The 13,391-nt window shown below is 39.6% G+C and overlaps 1 protein-coding gene across 9 annotated transcripts in view; it reads left to right on the top strand.

The window, feature by feature from the left end:
• LOC122554537 overlaps positions 1 to 12,873 on the top strand; it is an 86,608-nt gene extending 73,735 nt beyond the window's left edge. For 8 of the 9 annotated variants that reach the window (XM_043699715.1, XM_043699716.1, XM_043699713.1 and 5 more), the window contains 4 exons: positions 1,927 to 2,010; positions 7,466 to 7,583; positions 7,803 to 7,965; positions 12,473 to 12,873. In XM_043699715.1, coding sequence (XP_043555650.1) covers positions 1,927 to 2,010; positions 7,466 to 7,583; positions 7,803 to 7,965; positions 12,473 to 12,613 — 506 coding nt within the window. In that variant the 3' untranslated portion in view covers positions 12,614 to 12,873. The remainder of the gene's footprint in view (positions 1 to 1,926; positions 2,011 to 7,465; positions 7,584 to 7,802; positions 7,966 to 12,472) is intronic. The other variant, XM_043699719.1, reaches the window with a different exon arrangement.
• The last annotated feature ends 518 nt before the right edge of the window (positions 12,874 to 13,391 follow it).

Genomic DNA, 13,391 nt, shown 5'->3' with positions numbered 1-13,391 from the left:
GGTACCCCACTGGTCACTGCCTGCCATTCCGAAAGGGAGCTGTTTATCACTACTCTTTGTTTCCTGTCAGCCAACCAATTTGCAATTCATGTCAGTATTTTGCCCCTAATACCATGTGCCCTAATTTTGCTCACTAACCTCCTATGTGGGACTTTATCAAAGGCTTTCTGAAAGTCCAAGTATACTACATCCACTGGATCTTCCTTGTCCATCTTCAGAGTTACTTGCTCAAAAAATTCCAGAAGATTAGTCAAGCATGATTGCCCCTTCATAAATCCATGCTGACTCTGACCTATCCTGTTACTGCTATCCAGATGTGTCGTAATTTCATCCTTTATATTGACTCCAGCATTTTTCCCACCACAAAGTCAGACTAACTGGTCTATAATTCTCTGTTTTCTCTCTCCCTCCTTTCTTAAAACGTGGGACAACATTAGCCACCCTCCAATCCACAGGAACTGATCCGGAATTTATAGAACATTGGAAAATGATCACCAATGCATCCACGATTTCTAGAGCCACCTCCTTTAGTACCCTGGGACGCAGATCATCAGGTCCCGGGGACTTATCAGCCTTCAGACCTAACAGTCTCTCCAACACCATTTCCTGCCTAATATAAATTCCCTTCAGTTCAGGTCCTTCAGCCACTATTACATCTGGGAGATTGCTCGTGTCTTCCCCAGTGAAGATAGATCTAAAGTACCAATTCAACTCTTCTGCCATTTCTTTGTTCCCCGTAATAAATTCACCCGTTTCTGTCTTCAAGGCCCAATTTTAGTCTTAACCATTTTTTTTCTTTTCACATACCTAAAAAAGCCTTTACTATCCTCCTTTATATTTTTGGCCAGTTTACCTTCGTACCTTAATTTTTCTTTGCATATTTCCTTTTTAGTTATCCTCTGTTGTTCTTTAAAAGCTTCCCAATCCTCCGATTTCCCATTCATCTTTGCTATGTTATACTTTTTCCCTTTTGTCTTTATATGGTCCTTAACTTCCCTCGTCAGCCACGACCACTCCTGCCTCCCCTTAGGATCTTTCTTCCTTTTTGGAATGAACTGATCCTGCATTTTCTGCATTATACCCTGAAATACCTGCCAATGTTGTTCCACTGCCATCCCTGCTAGGGTATTGCACCATTGAACTTTGGCCAGCTCCTCCCTCATAGCTCCATAGTTCCCCTTATTCAACTGAAATATTGTCACTTCCGATTCTACCCTTTCCCTTTCAAACTGCAGATTAAAGCATATTGTATTTTGGTCACTACCTCCTAATGGCTCCTTTATTTCAAGGTCCCTGATCAAATCCGGTTCGTTGCACAACACCAGATCCCTGATCAAATCCGGTTCGTTGCACAACACCAGATCCAGAACTGCCTTCTCCCTGGTAGGCTCCAGCACAAGTTGTTCTAAGAATCCATCTCGGAGGCACTCCACAAATTCCCTTTCTTGGGGTCCAGTACCATCCTGATTCTCCCAGTCTACCTGCATGTTGAAATCCCCTATAACAACTGTAGTAATATCTTTGCGAAAGGTCAATTTCAGCTCCTTATTCAACTTACACACTACATCCAGGCTACTGTTTGGGTGCCTGTAGATAACTCCCATTAGAGTCTTTCTACCCTTAGAATTTCTCAACTCTATCCATACTTACCCTACACCATAAACCATCCATCCAACGAGATGAGCTAACCTAATTGTAAACAGCTGAAAAATTGCTTAAAATTGCTTAAATTCAGTTCATTGGGAACACTTTTAGCTGGCAGACAAATGGATTTTCATCCTATCAGAACTAGATACAAACTCAGTTTTTGAAAGATGAAAAGAAAATGTTGCAATCTATTGAAACATTTTACAGCACATTCTCAGATGGTGTGATGATTAATATTTTGTTTAACAAGGCATATTATTCATTTTTTTATATCAACAGGCTTACAGTCATCAACAAATGGACTGAATTTACATAGACCGAAAATGAATAGCTGTTTTTTGTGCAGTAAGAAAACACCTCATAGTGAGAACGAGGAAGAATAATCATTCTAATAAATGAGCGCTATAGATAAGTATAATGTGATGAGTTGCAACTCTGTGACTATTTAGTAGCAGAAGTGACTATTGCTTTTTAACAAATAATATGAATTTGAGGAGCAATCAGATCAGCTGATTCTTGAATCAAATCATCAAATTCTACTAATTCCTTAGATTTGTAAATCCCTTTCTTAAAATGTTTTACCACATTGTCCTTCCACTCTGAGCCTGCTTGAAATATGGAGATATCCCTCCACCAGGAACAGGAATATGAACAGACATGCATTGAATTTTGGGCTGCTGGCCTGCATATCAGTCCCCTCTCTCCATCCTGACCCCAAGCCATTTTTCTTGAAACAGACTGTTAATGGCATCTCAAGATCAATTGTTAGAGGCCACCTGGATTTTCCAATCACTTCCAAGTCCCCATAGTGGTATGAAAGAGTCAGTTTCCTGCAGGTCACCTCCTGATAACAGAATGGGCCAGCACCCCAAGCTGGCTTGTCATGTCTGCCTGTGTTCAGCTCCAGCTGCAAGCCACTCTATGGAGAGATACACCCCTGACAGTGGTAATTGGCTGCAAAGACCATCCTTATTTCAGATTCATAAAGGTTGATGAGAAAGGGTAGACCATTTTGAGATGTCCTCTCCTTCATCCACCTTTAAGGGTATCTTGCTGTTGCCATAAGCATTTTCTCTGAATTATGAAGCTGAGGGGGGAGTGGGGGAGCTCGGTAAAGCAGAATAAAGTAAAATTGTTTCAGTCTAGTCTACTGTATCAGCAGCTCATATTTGTAGTCACCTATACACTGGAGAGACCAAATGCAAACTGGATACTGCTTTGTGAAACACCTCCGCACTGTCCATAGGAATTACACAATCTTCCTGTTGTTTACCATTTCAATAAACCATCTTACTCCTGTGCAAATATTTCTGTTCTGGGCCTTCTACAGTGTTCTAATGAAGATCAATGCAGGCTAGAGAAACCTCAGTTTCTGCTTGGCACTTTATAGACTCTGGGACTCAATATTGAATTCCACAACTTCAGAGCATGAAGAATAATATTCCAATGAAATTTGGTATCTTACATTTACTCAAGACAATGATCAGATCATGGGTGAAACTGGTCTTCAGTGAGAGTGTGAAGTAAGCTAATAAAAATAAAACAGCTCCTTTTACAATTCCCCATTGAAATCAATAGGGATTAGGCAATCAAGCTGCAAATTTATTATCACCTGTTTTCTATCACCACCCAAGATCAATTTCATCCCACCAGTCATACATCAACATCTATATGGTTAGTGTTGAGGAAAAGGAAAGAGAACTATGCATTTTTCCAGTGTGCGGTATGTGTCACTAAAAAAGAATAAATTAATGAAGTGTTTTTGTAGACAGTTTAAAGAGATGTGGAGGTATAATAAAACAATAACGAATTTAGATGGTTTAACTATTTGAAGATAAACTGCGGTAAAAGTAATATATGTGACCAACATTGGGAATTATGTTTAGAGAACATTCAGGAGAAAGTGAGGATTGCAGTTGCTCGAGATCAGAGTCATGAGTGTGGCACTGGAAAAGCACAGCAGGCCAGGCAGCATCCGAGAAGCAGGAAAATCAATGTTTCAGGTATGAGCCCTTCCTGATGAAGGGCTTATGCCCGAAATGTTGATTCTCCTGCTGCTCTGATGCTGCTTAGCCTGCTGTGCTTTTCCAGCATTACACTCTTGACTTAGAAAACATTCAGTCATCTCCCCAGATCAGAAATTTTCCAATCTTCAGGAAAAGAAGCCTGACTTGGTATATTCCTGGGAAAAGGAAGGGGATTTATGCCCCCAAGAGGCCAAGTGGAGCCTCAATTGAATCTCATCTCGAAGATAGTACCTCCAATAGAATTTCTATATTATTGCATTGAAGTATCAGCTTAGATTTTCTGGAGTGGAATCATGACTGGATCATCAATTTAAAAATTTCATTGTGAGAATAAGAAGAGTAGTTGGATGGCATTTTTTTATTATTACAGTATGGATGCTTTACCACAGAATGTAGTTGAAGCAGAGATTATTGCATCTTTAAAGATGAGAGAAGAAAGATATAGCAGTCTGGAAGGAACTAAAATCATAGGATTAGTCTTGAATCAATCTATTAAACAGATGGTATGGACACAATGGGCCAAGCAGCTTTTTTTCCTTGATTATAAATGTTTATGGTTCTTTCACTGATTACGTTGACTTCATTTGTGTTTCTTAAGTAGCATGTAGATTCAAAATAATTGGCTGTCATGTGTAACTGAATGATTACAGTTAGTATTTAGCCAAACTTAGCTTTAATCCACCCTTAAGTTTGAAGTTGTCTTTGAAACATTTGAAATTAATTCAGTTAAGTCTGTAATTTTTTTTAAGCTGTTGTTGGTTTAAATCCCCAGGTCCTGTGATTAGATTTAAAAGGACATTGTTTTTAATCATTCATAGGATGTGGGCATCACTGGCAAGGATTTTTTGCCCATCACTAGTTGCCCTTGAGAAAGGGATGTTGAGCTGCTTTCTTGCTGCAGTCCACTTGGTATAGGCACTCCCACAATGCTGTTAGAATGGGAGTTCCAGGATTTTGACTCAGTGATGCTGAAGGAATGGTGATGCATTTCTAAGTCAGGATGGTGAATCTCTTGGAGGGGAAGTTGTAGTTGGTAATATTGCCAAGAATCTGCTGCCCTTGTCCTTCTAGATGGTAATAGTCATGAGGTTGGAAGGTATTGTCTCAGGACTCATTGTGAATTTCTGTAGTGCATCTTGTGGCGGGCCCACATTACTGCTACAGAATGTCTGTGGTGGAAAAAGTTGGTGTTTGTGGAAGTGGTTGAAAAATGTGGTGCTAGAAAAATACAGCAGGCCAGGCAGCATCCGAGGAGCAGGAGAATCAACGTTTTGGGCACAAACCCTTCTTCAGGAATGAGGCTGGTATGCCAAGCGGGCTGAGATAAAGGGTAGGGGGGAGGGGCGCTGTGAATACGATAGGTGGAAGGAGGTGAGGGTGAGGGTGATAGGCCGGAGAGGGGGTGGGGGCGGAGAGGTCAGGAAGAAGATTGCAGGTCCAGAGGGCGGTGCTGAATCTGGGGATTGGGACTGAGATAAGGTGGGGGGAGGGGAAATGAGGAAGCTGGAGAAATCTACAATGATCTCAGCCCGCTTGGCACACCAGCCTCATTCCTGAAGAAGGGCTTATGCCCGAAACGTCGATTCTCCTGCTCCTCGGATGCTGCCTGGCCAGCTGTGTTTTTCCAGCACCACATTTTTCAACTCTGGTCTCCAGCATCTGTAGTCCTCACTTTCTCCTTTATGGAAGTGGTACCAATTAAGCAACTGCTTTCTCCTAAATGGTATCAAGCTTCCTAAGTGTTACAAGAGCTGCACTTACTCAAATAAAAGGAAGCATTCCATCATACTCCTGACTTGTGCCTTGTAGATGGTGGAAAAGGTTGTTGAGTTCAGGAAGTCAGTTAGACACTTCTGAATTCCTAGCTTCTGACCTACTCTTGTAGCCATATTATTTATATGACTAGTCCAAGTCAGTTTTTGGACAATGGAAATCTGCAGGATGTTGATAGTAAGGGATTCAGCAATAGTAATGTAATTGAATAAATGTGGAGGGCAATGGTTAACTTCTTTTTTGTTGGAGTTGGTCATTGCCTGACACTTTTGTGGTGTGAATATTACTCCCCTCTTATCAGTCCAAGCTGAGATATGGTCTAGGTGTTGCTGCATTTGGACAAATAAAAAAAAGCTTCATTATCTGAAGAATCACAGATGGTGCTGAACTTTGTGCAATCATTGGTGAACATCCCTACACCTCACCTTATGATGGAGGGAAGGTAATTGATGAAGCAGCTGAAAATGCCGGGGTATAGGACACTACTCTGAGAATCTCCTCCAGAAATGTTCTGGAGCTCAGATGAATGACCTCCAACGACTACAACTCTCTTCCTTCGTGCTAGATATGACTCCAAATCACCGAGTCAAACATAAAATATTATGACTTTAATATATTGACATTCACAGAATGTTCTAGTTAAAACATAGAATCCAGGTTCAAAGATGTTTTTTCTGTATGAAGATGCATTTCCCCAAACTCGATTAAATCAATTGTGTAAGAACAAGAATAATTCACAGCTGCTGGAAATCAAAGTAAAAGAGCTAATTTAAAAAAAAACTAGCCACAGAAATTCTCTCTATAGTAACCTGCAGGCATTTTCCATTTTTTTAGCAGCTTAAAATTTCTTTTTAATTCTATTTACAGATGCAATGTATGTTCAGCATTTAAAAATTCCATATTTGATAGTGTAGCTGCTGTTTATGAGGTTATTTGCTCAGTTTGAATTCACAAGGCTTTGTGTGTCAAAATAGCATCCAAATTTAAATTTACACACCAGTGATGTGACTGTCTGATGAGTTAGTAAGAAGTTTCTTCAGATAAATATAAAATGCAATATGTTCTTAAATACAACTGGTGGTATTAATGCCTCTTTACATAATAATGAATAAAAATCCACAAATGAGTCAAATTAAATCTTGAAAGCTGATTTATTTATACATCACCAATATGTCTCTGTTGTTGACCCATGAATAACATGTTATGCAATTTTGCCATTCAGATACAATAAGTATCAGGGACCAGATTTTCCTACCCCAATTAAGAAATGTTGATTTTCCTGAGGATGGTGGGGTAGGTGAGAGCAAGGTTGGTTAGCAAATTGAAGTCACCACTACCCACATGAATTGGATAGCTTGAAGTCATCAGGAGAGCTCATTAAGAATTCATCTCCTGACCTCCTAAGGTAATCATGGATGAAGTAGCTGTAAGGAGCTCTCAGAAGTTAACTAGGTGCAATCTGACAGCAACAGGGGTTGCTAGTCTGGAACAGTTTTAATTAAGGCAAAAATGTGAGCATTTAGACAAAACTTACCAAATGGCAACAGACTGTCTTATCCAACCTTTCCCTGTCCCACCCCAGGACTCTGTCCTGGTCAAGTTGGAAATGAGGATTCTGTCACATGCACAGATGACAACCACATCTGGGCCAGAATGTAGTCACCTCCCTGTTGTTCTGTAACCACTTTAATTACTACCCCACTTCACAATCCCTACCCAACACCAGCCATTAATTGGCAGCAGATCCATATCTGGTATTTTAAGGCCTTATACCTGTGAAAAGCATGTTTCATGCCATGTTGGAAACAGAGCTGTGTTCACAACCTGGAACTGAATCTGTAAACTAATTTCTTTCTCTGAGGAAAATCCACTTAATGAATTAATAGATATTTTGCAATCAAATTACATTTAGACATACTAAAATTAGAGCTAAAGCATATTATATATTAGGACTATTCAAAAAGACAACCATAGATGGCTTCTATTAATTCTGTTGTGTTTGTTTTTTTACTACACAGAAATCCTCTCTGAGGGATCATCAGGGCAAAGTAGGCATGGGCTCACTTCCAGCCTTGGAATTTCAGCTACTGCACCAAATAAATACTCTGAGATATTCGCGTCTATTTCACCATTAAGGTGGGTGTTATTGGATGGTTCACAAACGACTTAATTAATTTTATTTTCATAAATACATTTCAAATTGAAATGCATTCTTAAACTGAAGTAACAAAATGTTTTGAATTATTGTAGGTCTGTTGTATTCCTTTACCACATTTTAAAATTTATTTTCCTCCTTTAGCAAACTTTTCTCCCATACTTTAATAAGTCTTACAATTGGAATTTTATTTCTTGTAGGTATGATACCATTGAGTATCCACCAATATCAAATGGCTCCAGGATTTACTATTCACCTACATGTGAAATAGACAATGTAAGGTCACCAGTTTTACCCAATCAATTTTGTAGCACCAAGTCATTGTTGAGAGGTAACATTGAAAAAAGCAACATTAATGCACAGGTGAGCACTGCACTAACTAGAATGAAAGATGAGATACGGTAGTGCTTTGTAATTAATTACTTTCATCTACTAATTTTTCATTTTATTCATTTTTAAATTTTATTTATTTGAGAGATTTGGGTAGTGCAGGCTGGGCCAGCATTTATTGGAGTCTGTAGTTGCCCTTGAGAAGGTGGTGGCCAGCTGTCTCCTTGAACTTCTGCAGTTCACTTGTTGTAGGTTGACCCACAATGCCATTAGAGAGGGAATTCCAGCATTTTGGCCCAGGGACAGTGATGGAACACTGATATATTTCCAAGTCAGGATGGCGAGTGGCTTGGAGGGGAACTTGAAGTGGTGCTGTTCCCATATGTCTGCTGTCCTTGTCCATCTAGATGGAAGTGGCCATGGGTTTGGAAGGTGCTGTCTGAAGATCTTTGGTGAATTTCTGCAGTTCATCTTGTAGATAGTACACACTGCTGCTACTGAGTGTCAGTGGTGGAGGGGAGTGGATGCTTATGGATGCAGTGTCAATCAAGCAGGCTGTTTTGTCCTGAATGGTATTAAGCATCTGGAGTGTTGTTGGAGCTGCACTCATCCAGGCAAGTGGGAGATATTCCATCACACTCCTGATTTGTGCCTTATAGGTGGTGGACATTATCTCAGATATAAAATTAACAATTGATCTAGCATCCACTGCCAAAGAGAACAGGAAGAGTGCAATAGTCAGCAGCATGTACTTAGAAAGAGTCTAAGACACTAGGAAGTTTAACTGCAGAATAAGATGTATTTGAAGGATTAATTCTGTGGCACTAACTGGAAGAATATCCTCAGTTGGAGAGAGGGTGAGTGCTGTAAGTTAACAAGATCAATAGGGTTTAAAATAATTTGGATTCTAATCTTTCATATTATTAATTTGTAATTAGAAATGAAATAGTGCCAATAAATAATATTCTACTTGCTTAACTTTACTTAAGAAGGGTCAGTGGTGTTGTAGTAGTCACTTAGGCAAATATTGTAGAGGTTAGTTTAATGCTCTCGACACATGGGTTCAAATTTCATCATGGTGAATGATGAAATTTAAATTCAATTAGTAAATCTGGAATGTAAAGCTAGACTCAATATTGGCAACCATGACAACAATTGTTTTAAAAATTCATCTTGTTAAGTAATTCCCTTTAAAAATGGAAATCTACCTGGTTTGGCCTACAGGTGACTCCAAGACCCACAGCAATGTGATTTACTCTTGGGCAATGTTTGTTGACACCAGTAACTGTGGGAAGCTACGGATGCATGGTTCCAAGCACCAATGTCATCATGTACATTTTATGTGACAAGGAGGGCCAAGACCCAGGACAGGATATTGCAAGGATTGCTCAGGAGCCAGGCAGTCCTCTCCCCAAATGTTTCCCTTCTGTGCTCCCCTTGGTTCTACCTCACCATCAAACTCCAAAAGCCCAACTCAGTTTTCTCCCCACACCCCTCTCTCTCTTCCTGGGTCTTCCTAGTCTCTCCCACAACCCCATCCTGATCTGTTGCCCCACCTCCCAATCTTCTTCCCCACCAACATCTACCCTCCCCTCCCCTACCCAATCCAGGCTGTGATTCCCTTTATTCTCCCCCCTCCCCTCCCTACTGCAACCCCCCCACGCTACCCCAGCCCATCTCACCACCACTATGAAATCTGGTGCAGATCTGGCCAATTTAAAGCCGCACATAGCAAACATACATCAGTGTCAGCGAATGCAGCCTTACTCTGAACTGCCCTATGAAATGGGCAATTAGAGACATGCAACAAATGCTGGCCTTGCCAGTGATGGCTATATCTCGTGAAAGAATGAAAAGGTATCAAAAACAAACTCAAAATAATGATTTGCCTACACCAAATCAGTTAGAATGGTCAAACATGGTCTTACACTAAATCAATCAGAAAGCTCTAGCATAAGACAAAACAAAAACCTATTGGAAATACAAACAAAAAGAGATATGCAGTTACCTAGTAGACAAACTTCTCCAAGTGTTTCATCGACTATGTTTTGGTGTCTACACTGAGGAATTTTACTCATAAACAATGTGTCCCTTGTTGCCTTTTCACCTCATTCAGACTTCTTTTGCCCAAGCAAGATTACCCTCTTCATAAATACATCACCACACTCTTACCTGTACAGAATTTCATTTTCCAATTATATATTTTGCAAACATATTAATTGCCCAAATGTTGCTGTAATAATAACAGCAAAACTATCATGGTTTACTGTTATTACAGTATAAATCTGGCAGTGGTAACATTTGCAACTAAATAAAGAAATCCAGAGGCAAGTGTTAGATCTCTTACTCTTCCACAAGGTGTGATGTTGCAGTCTTCACTCATAGACTTGGCATTGAAATCACTATAATGATATGAAGTCATGATGCTTACCCACTAATTCTGCACTAAAGACAGCTGGAACAAATGGGTGACTAAGTGATCATTGTTGATGAACAACTTCCCAAATAAAAAGTTTACAAATAGCAGGCTAGATGTTGTTGATTGCCAGCAAGTCCCATGGGGAGATCAAAAGTGGAAGATGACCCCTTTTAAGCAGTGAAATAATGCAGGTCACAGCCAATTAACAGACCTTCCCTGGAGCCACCATACCATTAAGAATGGCAGCCTGCCCTCAAGACCTGCTTGCTCAGTCATAAGGATTTGCAGCTCAGTAGCCTCAGCTGTGCGATTATGTGCAGTGCTCAATGCTGAGGCTTAAGTTCTAGGAGGAGGATACCACGATGGTCAGACACTCTTGATGTACACTAATGTTAATTAAGGAGAAGGGGTAAGACAAGGCTAGGCCATTGGTGTGGTAGAGTTATTGCAATTACTGATAATGCCATTGTTGCAAGGTAGTCATTGGCACTGAAAAAGGATATCAAGTGAGGAACTAACTACCTACATTCATTCTCTGAAATAGTGATCGCATACCAAATACAGAACAACCTCGATTATCCTAATGTCAATTAGCCGTATTTCAGATTATCCGAACAAAATCTTAAGGTCCCGTAAAAATATTATCCATTATCCAAACAATCAGTTATCTGAACAGTCAGTTATCTGAACAAAATACTCCCTGCCTGTCTCATTTGGATAATCGAGGTTGTTCCGTATACTGCTTCATTTTTGTCATATAACACATGAGATCCAGGGAGAACTTGCCAATTGGCTACAATATTGGCTTGATGGTAGGAGACAGAGGGTGGTGGTAGAGGGTTTAATTTCAGATTGGGGACCTGCAACCAGTGGTTTTCCCCAAGGATTGGTGTGGGGTCCACTTTTGTTTGTCATGCATATAAACAATATAGATGAGAGTACAGGAGACTTGGTTAGTACGTTTGCAGATGACATCAAAATTAGTGGTATAATAGACAGTGAAGAAGTTTATCTAAGAGTACAATTGAATCTTGATCAGCTGGATCAATGGCAGACAGAGTTAGAAAAAGGCGAGGTGTTGTATTTTGGTAAGACAAACTAGGGCAGGGTTTACACAGTTAATGGTGGGGCTCTGGGGGATGTTGTCAAACAGAAAGACCTAGGGGTTCAGGTACACAATTCCTTCAAAGTGGCATCACAAGTAGACAGGATGGTGAAGAAGGCATTTGGCATGCTTGCCTTGATTCATCAGAGCAATGAGTACCAGACTTGGGACGTTGTATTACAGCTGCACAAGACGTTGCTAAGGCCATATTTGGACTACCGATTAGAATTCTGGCCACCTTCCTTAAGGAAGTATATTATTAAACTGGAAAGGTGCAAGAAAGATTTACAAGAATGATGTAACTGAAACTGGAAGGTTTGAGTTATAAGGAGAGACGGGTGGTTGGGACTTCTTTCACTGGAACACAGGAGGTTGAGGGGTGGCCTTAAAGAGGTTTATAAAATCATGAGAGGCATAGATAAGGTGAATGGCTGAGGCTTTCTCCCTAGGGTAGAGGAGTCCAAAACTAGAAGGCATCGGTTTAAAGTGAGAGGGGAAAAGTTTAGAAGTGACTTGAGGAACAACGTTTTCTCATACTGAGTGGTGTATATATGGAATGAACTGCCAGAGGAAGTGGTAAAGGTGGGTACAAATACTACATTTCAATGATATTTGGCTACATGAATAGGAAAGGTTTAGAGGGACATGTGCCAAACAAAGGAAATGGGAATATTTCAGTTTAGGAAACCTGGTTGGTATGACTGTATGGCTGTAGTGCTGCTCTTGCAAAGGGAGAGATCTTAAAAAAGACATGGATTCAAAGCAATCCTAAAAGGGATTATATTTTTATCAATTCATTTTGTTCATTTGAAAAATGAGAGACTCCAGCTAGAGAAATTCTAACTTGTCCTGCACATTAAGAAATTTGTTAAAGTATTTTTAAATATATTAATTTTCAAAAGTAGAAATTACATATTGAGCATTGATTTGTAAAGTGTACCTAAATTTAGAAATATGATTGTTTCAAACAATTCATTTATACATTCTGTTTCTAAACTGGGAATGTTTTCTAAAAGGAAATTTTACATTTAAACACCACGTTGGACAGAGCAATTGAGACTGCAAACAACATGAAGAAAACCACCAGGAGGATGATTAAGATTTTGTCTGCTGACTTGGCCAAAGCTGAGTACTATAAATATTTGTATGATTTCTAATTTTCTGATACTGTAAATGAACCCAGTGTGATGGGTGGTGTAATATTAAATATAATAGTGCAAAATGGAATATGAATTTGGTACTTTTTTCTCAAACAGTACATTGATTTGAAATATTAAGGGCTACAGTTAGATAATTATTACAGATTTTGGGTCCTAGCTCTAAACCTCTTATATCTAGGATAGTTTCAATGTATAATTTCAGTTACATCACACTGCAAATTTTTGCTATAAATTCTGTGTTACGATCGAGCCCTCCACTATCACCTGATGAAGGAGCGTCGCACTGAAAGCTAGTGTGCTTCCAATTAAACCTGTTGGACTATAACCTGGTGTTGTGTGATTTTTAACTATATCTAGGATGTCATTGATCACTAGTAATCAGAAGTGACTCATTTTTGCGCAGATGTACAAATAATTTGCTGGTGCTCAGGTTTCTATCTATTCCATAGTTCAAAAGAGCTGTCTTGATTAATGACCCTGAGTAACTGTAATTGGACAGAATGTTCCTTCTTGTCCTCCTCAACCTCTTTGCTTTAGTTAATCGACATGTAAGTTTCTCTATCCTTGCTTTTCAGTGTATTACTGTTGTAGCCACTCACTTGATTCTAGTCCTTGCATCTCCTTCAATGGCTTTTCACGTAGACACTTTGAAAGGGTCTAACCAAAGTAATAAGTAATTCAAAACTGTACAAAATCATGTAACCATGTGATTATGTTGTACTCCATGTGACCCCACCACATTTCTGTATCTGTAAAATCTTACTTAATGACCTGT

This window comes from Chiloscyllium plagiosum, chromosome 11 (assembly GCF_004010195.1).
Source record: "Chiloscyllium plagiosum isolate BGI_BamShark_2017 chromosome 11, ASM401019v2, whole genome shotgun sequence".
Taxonomy (NCBI): Eukaryota; Metazoa; Chordata; class Chondrichthyes; order Orectolobiformes; family Hemiscylliidae; genus Chiloscyllium; species Chiloscyllium plagiosum.
Note: the sequence above shows the minus strand (reverse complement) of the source record. Positions and strands in the feature narration are given on the sequence as shown.